Here is a 16,428-nt window from a genome sequence, read left to right as displayed (position 1 = left end):
TCGCGAATATTTGATACGTATTTGAAGATCAGTGAACGGGAAATCGACTTTCCATTGAACTTGAACAATTTCAGAGGGAAGGAGGTGGGGGTGCTATGAGGCCTTTGAGTTTCTCTTTTTGATAACTAGTATGATAAATACTAGCAATATGATTTTGGCATTCAAAATGCCTTGTTTTCATTGTTTATTGATTGTTTTGCAGATTATTAATTTGTTGAAGGTCTTGACGTGACCCCAGAGGTGAGGAGGTCATTTGATGAGAAAGGTTATGTTATTGTCAGGTATGAGAATTTTTATTATGAGTAATATGTTTTCTCTATTTCAATTCTTCAATCTTGAATTCAAATCCAGATTATTTTGTCATTTGAATTCCACATTGAATAAGTAAAAAAAACTTCAATTAAAAAAACTTAATATGTGAAATTGCGATTCTTGATTATTTTGACAATCATAATCATTAAATGTTCTGAATAAATATTGAGCCTTTACAAGTACATGAGAGGCTGTCTTTCTCTCAAATTGGCAACTCATTAACTCACGTTGCATTAAGCTGCTACACAGTGTTCATAACACTGGCATATATATCAAGGAGAGAGGGGGAACTGGTCCCCCATGTCCCTTCCTCAGGGGGAAAAATCATCGACAGAAAAAAGAAGGAAATGAAAGGGTGAAATGTTTTGTAATTTTCTAAATATTACGCTACGACCTCTCACAAAAATACATTTTTATTTTACTAAGGTCAAAATTTCTCTCGCTTGTGACTTTGCAAAAGTAGTTTTGCCCCGTACGACGCAAATTAAGTGTCTTCTCGATCAAAGCATTCGCCTTATGCCTCATTATATGATACTGATCGATGCATATACCTTTTAAACATTCATCTAGATCGCTCCTTGGTGATGCGGAGATAAAGAAACTCCATAAAGCTATTGAACACAACAAGGGCATCCTCAAACACCGTTAAGGCCCGTTTACACCGCATCCGGCACGGCGACCGTGCACGGCACCACGGCAATCCGGCACGGCAAAAAAAATCGATCCCCACTAAATCCTATGAAACTGTTTCCACTTCAACGGTGCCGTGCCGTATTGTACAACACGGCGTAATTTGCCGGATTTGCAGATCGATCAGCAAGCCATTTTCAGAGCACGGCACACGGTTTTTTAACTTCTGGCCAATCACAGTCCAGATAAATTACGTCATTGCCCACATATTTTCTGATCAAGCGACAAATCGCCTGCGGTGATAGTCTATGGGAGTTTACGTGTTAAATGCAAAATCGCACATACACGTAGGTCTACGTGTATTACCTGCTGAAGAGAGGTGACTGAAGGAGGACTTGATCTTGCAATTCTTGGTCTGGTAAGCAACTAATTAAGAACAAGTGTCATTTCGCATACTGTAGAACCGAGCCCCAGAAAGTAGAGCACAAGAAATAAGGCCAAATAATATAAGGCCGGCCTGGGATAGGGCCTAACGTTATGATCTAACGAAGATCTAACGTAAGTTAGCTTAGCCTTAGCCTAGGCTTAGACTCGGTCTAACTCTAAGTTCTAACAAGATATAGGCTCCTATCTAATTTAGATAGGCTAGATGTTTATCCTAGCCTAAGTTACATCTAGATCTAACGTTATAGACCTAATGTTAGACTCGATAATCAATTAGACTGGCCTGACGTAATTAGGCCTAGGCCTACTAATACTAAATAGTACTAAATAAAAAAAGTTAGGACTTAAAGATAAATGAAAGTAGTTGCAGGAAACACTGATTTCACGAGAAAGTGTGTAAAACCGAGCTTAATTGTCACTATATAATCGAGGATCTAGATCTGGTACAGTTACATGAACTGAACTTTGTGAAATCTTGAAATCTACGCTGAAAAATGTTCATACTGAAGATCACCAACACAGATAAGCGCACGTGGGACAGTGTACTATTAAAAATTATTGCTTTGAATGTCGGCCCGACGCTTGACCCAAATCCCGTGCTTATTTGCGAATTTCTCAGCAATTACACATTTTCTTCCGGAATCCTTTGGCACATATTTTTTATTTATACAAACAGACACTTTGGTGGTCATTTCATTGGATTCTGTAGACTGTACGAACTCATTTTGAAATCGTTACCACAACTGGCATTTATCTTTAACTTAAACTTAGTAGAGTCTAACTAACAGTAACATTAGGCCTAACGTTACTAAGTTATAGTTAGATCTAACGTTAGGTAGACCTATAACTAACGTTAACAAAAGTTAGACCTGTACGTTGTTGGTCTAACGTTAGGCCTCAGTAGTCTAGAGTCTACACATAGGTCTAACGTTAGTAACACTAGTACATGTAAGTTAGACCTCTGAACGAATATGATGAATTCCGGGATGAATTATTTATATTAAGATATAGACTAGCCTAGCCTAGTAGTAGTACTTTAGTTTTAGTAGTAGGGTCTATAATTAATAGATGAGAGCTAGGCACTGAGTCGTTTTGTCAGCAGCAAGAGTGGCAGATAGGAGGGTGGCAAGGAATTAATAAGAGGGGATCTGGAGTGGTGAAACTTGGGTAGCCTGAACTGAAAGAAGTTAGACCGATTGCTCAGTTTGACCATATTTTTGTGGGACCCTCTGGTCGATCTGTTCTAGATCGAAACAAATGGTGGAAGGCTAAGGAGTAAGGCTAACTTAGTTATTTCCCACAAACTCTCTGGAAAAGACTAGGCCTACGAATAAATAATGTAAAAACCTAGACTCTAAATCCTCCCCATATGACGTCATATTTAGGCTTAGCTAATTAACGTTAGACATTGTTTTCATTGAAATATAGAGTCTAGGCTTAGTCACTAAATTTAGGCTACTATATTTTTGGAGAGAACTTGCATTAAAAAAAGTTATTGTTTCTAGTTTGTCAAAAATTGTCAGTCTGTTATTATGTAAAGGATTTTAAAATGAGCGCACTTTCCTTTATCCAGGGGCAGCTCAATCGTGGGGCGATGGGAAGGGGTTTGGGTTGGCACTGGTTTGCCCGAAATAGAAATCCCCCAGAACAAAAGTGACCCTTTTTCAATATGAAATATGTTCTTTGTGTGCTGGCATAACTTTTAAATCTGCACATTTCTGTTCCAAAAATTGATTGCTTTATTTGTGTAATTTCATTCTTTTTTCATTGGTTTATTTCTTATTTGGTTTTTTTTTTTTTTTTTTTGGGGGGTGGGGCTGAAGTGATTGGGTACGTATACTATACAGAGAAGACATAATTTGCTGACATTTTATTCAACAAACATTTCATCCCTAAAAAAACATATGGCTTAGCTTATAGGCTCTCATGGAGGCAAAAAATTGTGCCTCTATCTTTTTTTTTCTTAACATGACCCTATGTTTACATGTACTTTTCAAATGATAAAACATTATTATTTCAAGCTCTTGAAGGAATTTCTAGACGATCACTTTTCTCTACAACTAAGCAAAATCATTTCAATTAGGAGAATTTCTATTTGTGCATTATAAAAATTGGACCCTGATCAGCAAGCCTGCCAGTTACAATGTAAATGTAAGAAATTGCAGATTGGGCACTGGCCTTTCACTAATCGCTTTTGCAATTCTTTAAACCTTTATTATTATTATTTGCTAACAAAATTTATATGGAATGTGTTGCATGACAGATAACCAACATGGAGGAAGCCCTTATCCTAGAAGTGTAGGAAAATCCATTCCTGTATGACAAGAGATTGGAGCTGTTCAAGGATACAGAAGTAAAAAAATGATGTATGACATGACATTGGGCGTCAGCTTGTAATCTCAGGTTGGTATCATTTTACGTCATATTAATTTTTTTCAAACTTCACGATTTTTTCACTATCAATTTGAAGAAAAATATTGAACAATGTAAAAGAGTTATATTTGTATGTGGATGTTTGAAAGCAAATCAAGTTCACAATCTAACAACTGTAGCTAACTTCTGGTTGTTGTAATTCAATGAATACCAATGGTAAGTTTTGGTCATTATGGCCATTTTTGAAATTGTTTGCACATGTGTAAAATAGTCTGGTGTTTAAAAAAAATAACAAATTAAATGAGACACAAGAGCAAGGGTATGTAAATGCAGAAAGAGACCTTGCTTTGTGATGTGGACCAAAAAATATATACCAACCCCTCCTCACAAATACGTAATATAAATATCACGTCACTTTTACAAGCAAAAAAAATGGAGGCAAAATTCTTTACTATCAAAAGCATGTTGTCCAATTTCACATTGAAATATTTCGGGGGGGGGGGGTGGGCAGGGCTTGAAATGAGTCATAAACAGAAATGAAAATTTTCAGAGGTTATAGGAATTAGATTTCGTGTTGTTTTTTCATTATTTTAAGGTGACGTAGCGAGTTGAGGGACAACTTCCTAAAAAACGACAGAAATGGAGAGGAAGAGTGGTGACGGAGCTCCCTCAAATGCAGCACGTAAATACAAGTACAGTGAGGCAATGGAATTCCTACTTCCCCACATACATAATCGAGAGTAAGATATTCAATATTTTGTTTTCTTATCCCAGGGAAGAGAGAATATGTGTATATCAATTTGAATTCATGCAAAGAAATGTATTTTATAAATATGAATTCTGATATTGTGCTTCACTTAACCCAAGTTTAGTTTCTGGGTTCTGACAGGAAACGGTCGGGCTACAGCTATGGTTTTAATTTGCACTTTGTGCACTCTGCAGGGTGGATATGAGCGCTCTCATACAAACTATACAAATCATTTTGAATTATACATTGATGATTGGCTCATTCTCTCATGTTTACATTAACCCGTTTCCTGTAATTATACATCCACATTTTCATTCAATATGATTTATCATATTTGTACTTGACTACCTGTGTAAAATAGTACAGGTTAATGGGTGTTGCATTTCCTTGAAGTGAGAGCCATTTGCCTTCAGAAAATTACCCTTAAAAAAATATAATATAATAAAATAAAACTAAAGATGTTTCGAATATCGAAGTAAAGAACAGACAAACTGTATCGACTTGGTACATGAGAGTCGATTTTTTTAGTATTCATTATTATGAGTAAAACATATGAAATAAATTTGAACATATGATTTTTCTGTCAGCAGAACAAGTTCAATCTTGGATCCTGTGTTTGATGTGGACACACCAGGAGAAGCCTGTACCAAGCAGGAAGAAACTGAGCAGGAGAATGGTGGGTGACATCTGTCCACAACGTGGGTCAGTCTTCCTCGTCATCATCCTCAGGCACGTCCGCATCAGTCCAGTCTTCAAGTCCCAACTTCACTTCAAATCGAGGACACAATGTTGCAGTATTTTCAAAGCGCTGATAGTCATGGTGACAACATAACTGTAGATAAATTTTTCTCCAGCTTGTTCCCCATTGTCCCACACTGTAAAAGTTACCTCAATGCCAGCTCCATTGCTATGAGGTTAAATTTCGGTCGTCTGAACATTGAACATACTACTATAGGAATTAAAGTTTTTGTGTCATCTAACTCCAAGTCGATTCTTATTGATGTTATAAACATCTCACAATTTAAGAATCCAAATATGTTTCGTAGATTAAAAAAAAAGTTAACGGAAAGTGCTCTAACTTGCTATGCTCCACCGCTAAAAAGAGAGCTGATATCTTATTCCCTCTGACCATGGAGCTAATAGCTCTATGCTCTGACATCACTCAATACTCTTTCGATTGTAACATAAAAGATGCAAGTCAGACATGCAGCATCACCAACAAATTAAAAGCGGTGTATATATGATTACATCTGAATTACTTATGATAAATCCATATGAAATAAATCATTTGCAGGAAATCTACATTTTTAATGACTGATATCGTATTATAAACAACGACACCATTAAATGTGTTATTCTAATTTCCACTTGAATTTTTCACTTTGACATCTCCATAGGCAGCGGAAGCGGGGACAGGTCCCCCCCCTAATTTTTTAGTTGATAACCTTTTTTTTATTTTTTGGCTTCCACCGCCAATGTACATCTCCCATTGTTACAGTTGCAAGTCAGTCTCAATTTGCAGAAATTACGATTGTGAAGGATTATGATCTTCCTCTTTTGTAGATCTGGAAAATATCGTCTGAGCATGTTCACCATTTATTAAAAATATATTTATTTCTTAAATTATACTTGAATTTAAATTCAGGATTTGTTCACAGATAAGAGAAGTTGAGCATTTTGCACATCACAGAAATTTGGTTCATGCAAATACATGTATTAACATGATCACTAGTAATGCACTATCAAATATCAATACATGAAACCAGTTACTGTGAAAATAAAAATGATGGGTACTGGACGGAACGTTTCTGGACTAATGTTTTATTTTGGAAACAGAGATCTAGGATTGTTTGAAATATGACAAAATGTTAGAAACAAAATTTCATCTCTAAACAGAATGGCAATGACACTCCTGTTGCCTGTTTCATAGAGAGGTACAACTATCATAACTTTGTCTTTAATATGGCGCAACATCCAATTATAATTGTGGTTTCCATGGTAGTTGCCATAATGTTAATGTACTTTTGAAATGGACCCCTGGACATGAAGAATACTGACAAAAGAAAGTTGATTGTGAAATAAAAAGAATACATTCATCTTCAAGAAATTTTTTGACGCCCCATGCATTTTTTGTTGTTTATATATCTCGTATTATTTTTTTCTGTAATAAATTAATGAGCATCACTTTTTTTTCAACAACAAATATAATGTAGATTGCTGAAGAACCTAAAATATATTTGGAGCTGAACTAAACTCAAAATAAAGATGTCGACAAAATGAAGTCCAGTGTTGCTCTTATTTATTGGGCCAGACCTCACTTGGCATTGCTTTAAAAAAACAAGTCCACCCCAACAAAAAAGTTGATTTGAATAAAAGAGAAATATCCAACAAGCATAACACTGAAAATATCATCAATTTCAGATGTAAAATAAGAAAGTTATGACATTTTAAAGTTTCGCTTAATTTTCACAAAACAGTTATATACACATCCTGATCGGTATGCAAATGAGGAGACTGATAACGTCACTCGCTCACTATTTATTTTGTATTTTATTTATATGAAATATGAAATGTAATTTTCTTCTCATTGTCAAGAGAAACAACAATTAATTCCTCCCTGAACATGTAGAATTAGCATTGGTTTAGTCAAGTTGGTCATTATTGTCAAATAAATGAAATATTGTATTTTTCAAACAATAAAAAAAAAGAAATAGTAAGGGACATCAACTGTCTCATTTACATATCACTGAGGTGTGCATATCACTCTTTTGTGAAAATAAGCGAAACTTTAAAATGTCATAACTTTCTTATATCCGATTCTGCATGAATCATGCTAGTTTGACTTTTTTCTATTTATTCAAATTAACAGTATTCTTGGGTGGATTTGACCTTTAAACAAATAATATACCGTATTCAAATATGTTCAGAAATAATTTCGTATAACCAATTTAACTATATAATAGAAACAGAGAGAATAGAAGAATCAAGAAAAGTGGAAGAACTAAGGGTGAAAGGTGAACCAATGAGCACGAGGTCATGAATGAAGAAGAATGTTCTGAATATAAATGAGAAGACAATAGAAACATGTGGAGTTGTAATGGCATTAGAATCTGATATATAAACTAAGGAGTAAGGAATGAGATAAACTAAGGAATGAGATGAACAGGTGACAATGGCATAGAAATGGGAAGTGAAGTATGGAAAGCAAAGTGTAAAATAAAAAGATTAATCATGACAAAATTCAATTACATTTAAATAGAACGATCAATTCCCGTATAGATATGAGTGAATAACAAAGAATATTTGTGTCTGTCCAATGAGCAGTCCGTCAGATTGATGCTTCTTGGTGGAATTCAAGACAAGATTAATTTATACATAGGACATAGATACACGAAAATCCTTACAAATTACTTCTTGCCACGCCTGAAGCAGGCTTCTTTGCCTTGGGTTTTCATGGGTACATTGGACGGTTTTTGCCTGCTGGACGGGATCCGTGCACGGCTTTATTGCCGTGCCGTGGGGCAGTGGAAACTGGAAAACAGCACGGCGTGCCGTATGCCGTGCCGGAATGCCGTGCACGGTCGCCGTGCCGGATGCGGTGTAAACGGGCCTTTACGGTGTCGGGGACGGCCGCGGGCGTAATCTTGGCCACGTGATTTGGAGTCATCCCGGAAATGACATCACTGGTATGATCGCAAAGTCAGAGAAAGTCGGCGGGTTTATGGGAAAAGTGAGTTATGTTTAATTCTTCTATACGGGATGGGGTGTGTCTTTTTTCATTATTTAACTGTAGTTTGAAGGGTAAAAAGTGATTATTGTATTTACAAAAAAAAAGAGAGTATGAAGAAGAAGAATTAAGAAGAAGAAGAAGAATTAGAAGAAGGAGAGGGAGAAGAAGGAGAGAAGGAAGAAAAATAAAAAGAAGAAGGAGGAGAAGAAGAGTTTAACAATGGACCATCCCCTCCCCCACTAAGCTAATTCTTCCAGCCTATTCTTTCTGGTCTAGCTCCTCAGGGGTGAAGTCTATCACTACCATAGTAAGATGATAATGAAATTGAACAGGAGGACGATTTAATTGGCACCAAGACTACGGGTAATTTTTCAATAATTTTTACAACATCATCTGATGTAAAGTAAAAAAAAATAAAAGGATAACATGTTTATATACGCCGATTCCACAGCGGAGAAAAAGTAAAATTCGGTATTTGAAGAGTTTAGTTGCAAAAGGGCTTAGGTCCACTTTGGACCATTCTGAGAAAAACCATGTTTTTTATTTTCCCTTACTGCAATATTCTTATGAGAAACTAAATTGTCATGATGTACTACCCTATCATGTGAACATAAAATTGGGTATAAAAGAAATCTACCTGTCTTCAATTTTTTTTCTATAAATTCTTAAAAAATTATCATTGTGGACCTAAGCCCTTTTGCAAGTAAACTGAAATGAATCCAATCTATTTTGATTAAAAAAGTGATTTTTCTTTGCCACTTTTTTCACGTTTTCATGTACATTTCAAATTTTCTTTTTTTTTCATCAAAGCGACTAAAAACTTAGAGGTTTTTAGACAGAAAACAATAAAATTTATGAACAATGGACCTAACCCCTTTTGACAAATGAGCTCTTCAGTTTGTTTGCAAAAGGGGTTAGGTCCACTCCAAGAAAATATTTTTTTTATTCTCCTATATTGCATATTCTTATGCGAAACTAAATTTTCAAGATTCCCTACCATGACAACATAAAATTGGGTATAAAAGAAATCTACCTTTATTCATATTTTTTTTAATATTCTTTTCCAAAAAAATTCGGTGTGAACCTAATCCTTTTTGCAACTAAACTGAAATGGACCTAACCCCTTTTGAAAAAAAAGTGATTTTTCTGTGCCATTTTTTATCACTTTTAAATAGGAATTTCAACTTTTCTTTGGTATCATCTTATAGAGCTACTAAAAATCTATACATTGAGACCAAAAAATCAAATTTGATGAAAAATGGACCTAACCCGTTTTGCAAGTGAGCTCTTCATTTATCGGTTGTTTATGATTAAATTTACACTCTAAAAAACGATGTGTTAATACAACATTTTGAAAGATTGGATGAGTGGAAACCTTTTTAAAATGTTGCATTTACCGCTGGTTCGACCCAACACTTAACACTGCTTAAGATGTTGGATTCATCACTATGCAAATATATAAGGTCCAGGCTAGAGGAGGCATGACCTTCTTTCTTTTTTAATATAGTTTATATGCAATGTATTTTTGATGGTTTCTTGTCAATTCAAGGGTGCTGATTCCATGAAACCTGAATGTTGATACTCGCGAAACCTTGAACATTTTTCGCAAATTGGCAAAATCTAATATGGCCGCCAAAATATGTAAATTACCTTCGGGATATAACATTGTATTCCAGGCTAGAGGAGGCATGACCTTGTTTTAAAAAATAATTATATGCAATGTATTTTTGATGGTTTCTTGATAATTCAAGGGTGCTGATTCCATGAAACCTGAATGATGACACTCGCGAAACCTTGAGCATATTTCGCAAATTGGCAAAATCCAATATGACCGCCAAAATATGTAATTTACCTTTGGATATAACATTGTATTCCAGGCTAGAGGAGGCATGACCCTGTTTTTTATATATAATTATATGCAATTTATTTTGATGGTTTCTTGTCAATTCAAGGGTGCTGATTCCATGAAGCCTGAATGATGACACTATAGCGAAACCTTGAAATTTTTTCGCAAATTGGCAAAATCCATTATGGCCGCCAAAATATGTAAATTACCTATGGAAATCACAAAACTACACACACACATTGACTATAAAATGCCTGTATTGTGTGACCCAGAAGTAAATGTCTAAAAACAGGAATTTTTGGCAAAATAATTATTTCCTTGGTATTCAAAATGGCTGCCATAGACTCCTGTATACTCTATTATGCACAATATGAATGGGCAAAAAAATAATTTCACAAGAGTGAGCACTAAAATGCATGTAACTGTGATCTATGAGTGAAGTACTGTCTGAAAACATGATTGCTAACGAAATATATCATTACTTATGTCATGTAATAAATGATGTATTTTGATATTCCAAATGGTTGCCATACGTCCCTTACTATTATTATGAACAATTTGAGTGGGAACAAATAATTTTGAAAAAATTTGGCTTTGCTTGTGATACAAAATGCCCATATTGTGATGTGTGAACAAACTGTCTGGCAACATGATTTCTAACGAGATATATAATTTTTTTGCTTTATTTATTATATTGGTGATAAATACTGCATTTTGAAAATCAAATCAGCCGACAAAGGCCCTAACAGTGTATCATGTACAATGCGAATGGGGAAACTATAACTTTTTACAAGAGTGGGCACCATGAAATGCATGTGTTTGTGAGCTATGATGAAAATATTGTTATGTACTCCTAATTAATCTACAGTAATTAGTAATTAAGGCACATAAATAAGCACACGTCTGATACTCTTGGTATATGATTCCAAAGCAAGTTTATTCCGCATTGCGCCTGCGCAGCTAGCAGCTACAATTGTGAGTCATGGTATGACATCATGTATGACATCATTATCAATATATAACATCTCTCCCCCCTTAGATTAAACATACCTTTTCAACATCCCAATTCAATTTGCAACTCAATAACTGTACCAGTAAATATTCAACTGGTCATGAAACTATATATTGAAATTTAACAATTTCTTTTGAAATCAGTTCCCAGATTCAAATTTAACTTCGAGAAACTTTTGATAATTATCAAACATTAACTGGTATACGTCAGTCAGGAACTGAAGTTAGAATTAAAACTAATAAATTCAATAATAGAATTTGTTTTACTGAACTAAACAATTAAATCAGGAATTTTGACAAGGTCCAAAAATATGTGAGTTAATAATCCAAGACAAGATCTATTAAAATTATTGTTGTATCCGAAATTACGAAAAACCATAATAGTTTGGTTTTCTCCGCTCTCGTCTAGGATAATGCTTTATACCGTCATCGTGTTCGACTTCAGGATCGTCTTCACGGTCGGCGCGAATGTCTATCTGATCTTCGTTGACATCGCGATCATCATTCTCGTTATCACGGATGATAACGTCATCTTCGTGTGTCGGGACGGTGTCGTCGTTCGAGGTTGATGAAGTCGAGATTCGACTTCGCAGTTGGTCAACATGACGTTTCCATCTCAGTGTCGAGCCATTGGCATTGACATTTACTACATAGGATACCGGACCGTTACGTTCGACTACTTTTCCGGGTAGCCATTGGTTACCTCGCCCGTAATTTCTCACAAGGACTTCTTCTCCTATCTTAAATTCGCGAAGTTTGCGAGAAGTGTGAGCGGTCTGTGAGAATTGCTTCTTCTCAACGGTTGCGTTCACATCAGGCAGAACAGAAGATATGCGAGTACGCAACTTTCGGTTCATGAGCAATTCTGCCGGTGACTGATTTGTGGTAGCTTGTGGAGTTGTACGGTAACTCAACAAGAACCTTGCTAATCTCGTCTGAAGGGGTCCACTCATTTTTCTGAGGGCTCCTTTCACAGTTTGCACTGCTCTTTCCGCGAGACCATTAGTGGCTGGGTGATATGGTGCACCTCGAATGTGATTGATTGCGTTCATTTTCATGAACATAGCGAATTCCTCACTCGTGAAACAGGGCCCATTATCCGAAACCAGCGTTTGAGGAAGACCTTGTGCCGAAAAGACTTCCCTCAATTTGTCGATTGTCGCTTCGCTAGTCGATTTATTCGTAATATGAACATCTATCCATTTTGAATACGCATCTACTATTACTAGTAACATTTTCCCTTCTACTGGACCTGCGTAATCGACATGAATTCGCGACCACGGTTTACTTGGATATTCCCACTGATGGGGTGGAGCTTTCGACGGTTGTCGCTGGTGTGATTGACATTTTTCGCAAGATTTTACTTTACGCTCCAAATTTTTGTCAATCTGTGGCCACCATACGCAACTTCTCGCCATTGCCTTCATACGCACTATCCCTGGATGTGCATCATGCAATTCTTCCATCATTGCTTCTCGACATTTCAGAGGAAGCACCGCGCGAGCTCCCCACAATATTACCCCCTCATGGACACTCAATTCATTTTTTCTATTCAAATACGGACCGAATGCCTTATCTTGTAATTCATCTGCTGTAGGCCATCCTTGTAAGATGAAGTTACGGACCCGCGACAAGATCGGATCTGTGTCGGTGAGAGAACGGACGCGCGAGGGCGTTATCGGTGTCCTATCCGGTCCTATCTCACAGAGATACGATCTTACGTATACGTAAGCTCCCGAAGGGAGCTAGAGAGGGAACTCTTTCCGCGCGTTTTTATTTCCCATAGGTTTTGTACATAGCCAACATGGCTGCCGGCGGACAATTTGAAGGTTGATTTTGGAGGGTCAATGTTTTATTCATGAGAATGACGTCAAAATACGCATAATGCACTTGTATGATTGGATAAAACGCTAATGTTTTATTCATGTCCTCATGCATTAAACATTTTTTTCCGTCCCACAACTCCCTACGATATCTGTGCACAGTGTCGTTCTTTTGGACTCTGCGAATTTCAAGTTTCTGAAACGAAATAGCTAGACTAATTATCTGTTTATAGAATTGATGTTCGAAATCATGGTTTCTGAGTTAACTTCATTGGAGCAGAAAATCTTGGAGGGAACATCAATACTAATCTAATGACATTCCATAGGAATAAAAGTAAGTTACGCTCATTTTCATCATTTGATCTCACTTGCAAATTTGTAATGTGTTTGCCGGGGTTCGGGGCTCATCCTGTCTTGCTTTAGTACCGGTAATGGTATGTAAACCTCAATTTCAATCATTCCTTTGCCTGACTTCCAAATAAGAAAAGTGTGATCATCATGGAGTTTCTAGGGATATATAGTTTGTCGTAGATATAGACATTCATCGGAATGCTTCATGTAGGTCCAATATAAGTAAACCTGTTTTATTGTAATTAGACAATTATCAGAGGTAGATGTGGACTTGTTTCCGACCTCCTGTTTTAGTAACGACAAACTGTCGATTTTAGGCCTATTCAAATTTAGGTCAATGCAAGGATATGGTCAGAGCGGGATCCGGCCTTTGATATCGCCGGTGCTAGCCGGCTAGCGAGATTGTCGATGTAGTCATGGGGTATGAAAATAGCGGGGACGGACTAGGCCCAAACTTCAAGCTTGAAATTTGAAGTTTAGGCCTAGTCCATCCCCGCTATTTCATCTTCATATGAATAAGTATAATTCTAAGCAGTTTATTTTATTCAGGAACGTTTTACTTCAGAATAATCAGTGTTGAAATACAATTGATTTAGCATTAGTGTCTGTTATTAGTGTTAAGTGTTACTTAGTCTTAGATTTGAATGAAATGGCGTAGCCTGCCCTAGACCTAAATCAAGTCTATTTGAACAGGATGGCCTGGGGTGGTAATCTGAAAACGTTCTTAGTGTTTACTTCATTCAAATGTGATATGTGATTCTTTAGTTATACAGGCCCAGCATAGACAGGTCCTGATTCAGCTATACACAGCTGTAGCAATATGTGGTTGGAATCATTTAACTTTTATAAACAGAGTGAGGTAGGCCTATGTCTCTATGTGATAGAGAATTAAGTTTTGGGTCCAGGTAATTTTTTTGTTCTAGTTTGGAATATTCATACATAGGCCTGGGATATATGGGCAGCTGGAAATTTCAAAAATATTTTTTTAAGAAGAGTAATTTCATTTATCTCTAAAACTCTCAACTTTAAATTGTTAATTGCAGATCCAATGGGACCAAGTTCTTAGCAGTTCACATTGAGTCAGAAGTACAAAATTGAGAACCATGCAGATCAGCAAGTGTTAGTTCATGTAGTTACAATCTAATGAGGAACAGGATATCTAAATGGAAAAATTGCAAGGTATGCTGACTGTATCTAAGCTCATCACCTCCCCCCCCCAAAAAAAAAAAAAAAATAATAATTTTCCCCCGGGGGGGGGGGGGGGGTCGGCTATGGCCAATTGTGCTGAAACATGATGCGATATCATGTAATGTGTGAGTTAATATTTGTTTGAATTCAGATTCACCAGTATTTCCATTTTCAACACTGCATACTAATTATCCATATCTCCTGTCTATACATGCATTTGCAAATAAAAGCAAGATATTATTCAGTTTTCACAAAATTCTAATAAATATTTGAATTAATTTATTATCAAAACAAACTGTAGATAGTTATATTGATATATGAATTTATCTGGATGTGAAATGAAAGTGACTGCATGTGCTAATCTTGTTTTATCACTGAAGAGTATAAAATAGAGTTTACATCTTTTTTTGATAAACTGGACTAGATGAGTAAAAATAATTTACAGCTTATTTTCTTTTCTCTTTTATACCATGCAGGTTTCCCACTTCCCAAGCTGTTTAAGTACTGGTATCACAACAAGTGCCAAGAAGAGATATGAAGGCCAAGTAAATAAAAAGTAGTTACTTCATTTCAATTACACATTAAAATTGAATTAATTTGAAATAAATATATTAATAAAGCATTGAATGTAACGTAACTTAAACTACACATCTGTAGAAAAGAGTGCAGTACAAGTTCAGGTTCATCACAGGGGCCTCGGAACGATTTTCAAAGTGGGGGGCTAACCATGCAAAAAATCACAATCGTATGGTCATTTTTACGTTCTTGTACATGGCTTTGGAAAAAAGTGGGGGCTCCCCCCCCCCCGCTTCCACGGCCCCTGCATAACCGGGCAATGACATTGAAGTATACAAGTTTTGGTATAAAATTTTACACAAAATACAAGTAAGAAATCTTTTTCCAACGGGCAAATGTATCACCTTTTATTGATATTTCATACTTCTACTAGTTCTTAGTAGTTTTTATGAAAATAAATATTTTCCAGTTTAAAGGCCTATTCAATATCAGAATAAGTCTTCTTTTAGTGACATACTTAAGGTTGTAAATATATAAGACAAAAAATATTGTATTTTGAAATAAAAATCATGCATAGCGAAATGATAATATAGGTGATCAGAAGATTAAGAAATAATGTTAGTATCACTGCTGGACCTCATTTCATAAACAAGTTATTACTATTGTAATCTTGTCATTATGACAATTATGGTAACATGGCTGAGCAAGAAATTAAGGGTTTTTTATGTTACCTAATAAAGGCTGGGGGCAAAGTGACCATGATTACAAGTCTTTATAAATTATGTAGGGTTATTAAGTTGCATTTATGGTTATCTTACTTTAACAAAATGTGAAATGGGTTACCACTGTAATAATGTATAAATAGACTATATTTTAAAAATAGATTGAATTCTAACCACAGTGACAGTAGACAAAATCAAATTTTGTTAATGATTCGCTAATGTATTTATTGGGGAAGGCACTCTTTAGGTAGATTCTGGCATTGTGCCCCCCCCCCCCCTTATGAGGAGTGCTCTCACATCAGTAGTCTATTTCTTGTCAGCAAATTTGAAAGGAATTTACCTTCTTTTTTTTAATTGACAAACTTTTGTGGAAAAAATAAACAAATATCAAAAGATTGTTATGCTCTTTTATGGAATATTAACTATAGGCTCATCGAGATCCTTTGACTGAAATCTTTTTAACAAACATTGTACAATGCAGAAAAATGTACTTAATCCTATTTTTGTACATTTACCCACACCATACTACCCCCACCCAGTAACAGCCCTTTTTTTAGCTATGCTTTGCCTTTATTTTTAAAATACAATTTAATGCTTGGTAGACGCTAATCATTATTTTTATGTTTATGTCAATGTTTTAGAAAATGGATTCCTTAATAAACATGTTAATTTTGAATTGAATTTTTTTATCTTGGTAATTTTCATTTATCAATGAATTGTGATGATATATTGCT

At 35.7% G+C, this 16,428-nt stretch overlaps 1 protein-coding gene and 2 long non-coding RNA genes across 4 annotated transcripts; 2 read left to right on the top strand and 1 right to left on the bottom strand.

Moving 5' to 3' along the window:
* Window positions 1–1,197: 1,197 nt before the first annotated feature.
* Window positions 1,198–5,241, top strand: LOC129279199 (uncharacterized). Of its 2 annotated transcripts, none has more exons than XR_010295914.1 (4): window positions 1,198–1,360; window positions 3,650–3,789; window positions 4,355–4,499; window positions 5,098–5,241. It is a non-coding gene; the product is annotated as an uncharacterized LOC129279199 (long non-coding RNA). The 2 variants fall into 2 exon arrangements; XR_010295913.1 differs by having other exon boundaries at window positions 1,199–1,360; window positions 5,095–5,241.
* Window positions 5,242–11,459: 6,218 nt separating this feature from the next.
* On the bottom strand, window positions 11,460–12,158 carry LOC129275708 (uncharacterized). The gene has a single exon (XM_054912203.2). It carries the CDS (start codon window positions 12,156–12,158, stop codon window positions 11,460–11,462), a length of 699 nt encoding a protein of 232 aa, XP_054768178.2.
* Window positions 12,159–13,110: 952 nt separating this feature from the next.
* LOC135156914 (uncharacterized) lies at window positions 13,111–16,041 on the top strand. The gene is made up of 3 exons (XR_010295969.1): window positions 13,111–13,251; window positions 14,312–14,447; window positions 14,933–16,041. It is a non-coding gene; the product is annotated as an uncharacterized LOC135156914 (long non-coding RNA).
* The last annotated feature ends 387 nt before the right edge of the window (window positions 16,042–16,428 follow it).

The sequence above is a fragment of the Lytechinus pictus genome, chromosome 15, assembly GCF_037042905.1.
Source record: "Lytechinus pictus isolate F3 Inbred chromosome 15, Lp3.0, whole genome shotgun sequence".
In the NCBI taxonomy this organism is placed as follows: domain Eukaryota; kingdom Metazoa; phylum Echinodermata; class Echinoidea; order Temnopleuroida; family Toxopneustidae; genus Lytechinus; species Lytechinus pictus.
Note: the sequence above shows the minus strand (reverse complement) of the source record. Positions and strands in the feature narration are given on the sequence as shown.

Excerpts from the sequence above, each read along its gene's own strand:
- LOC129275708 (XM_054912203.2), bottom strand. The coding sequence starts at position 12,158 with ATGTTCATGAAAATGAACGCAATCAATCACATTCGAGGTGCACCATAT.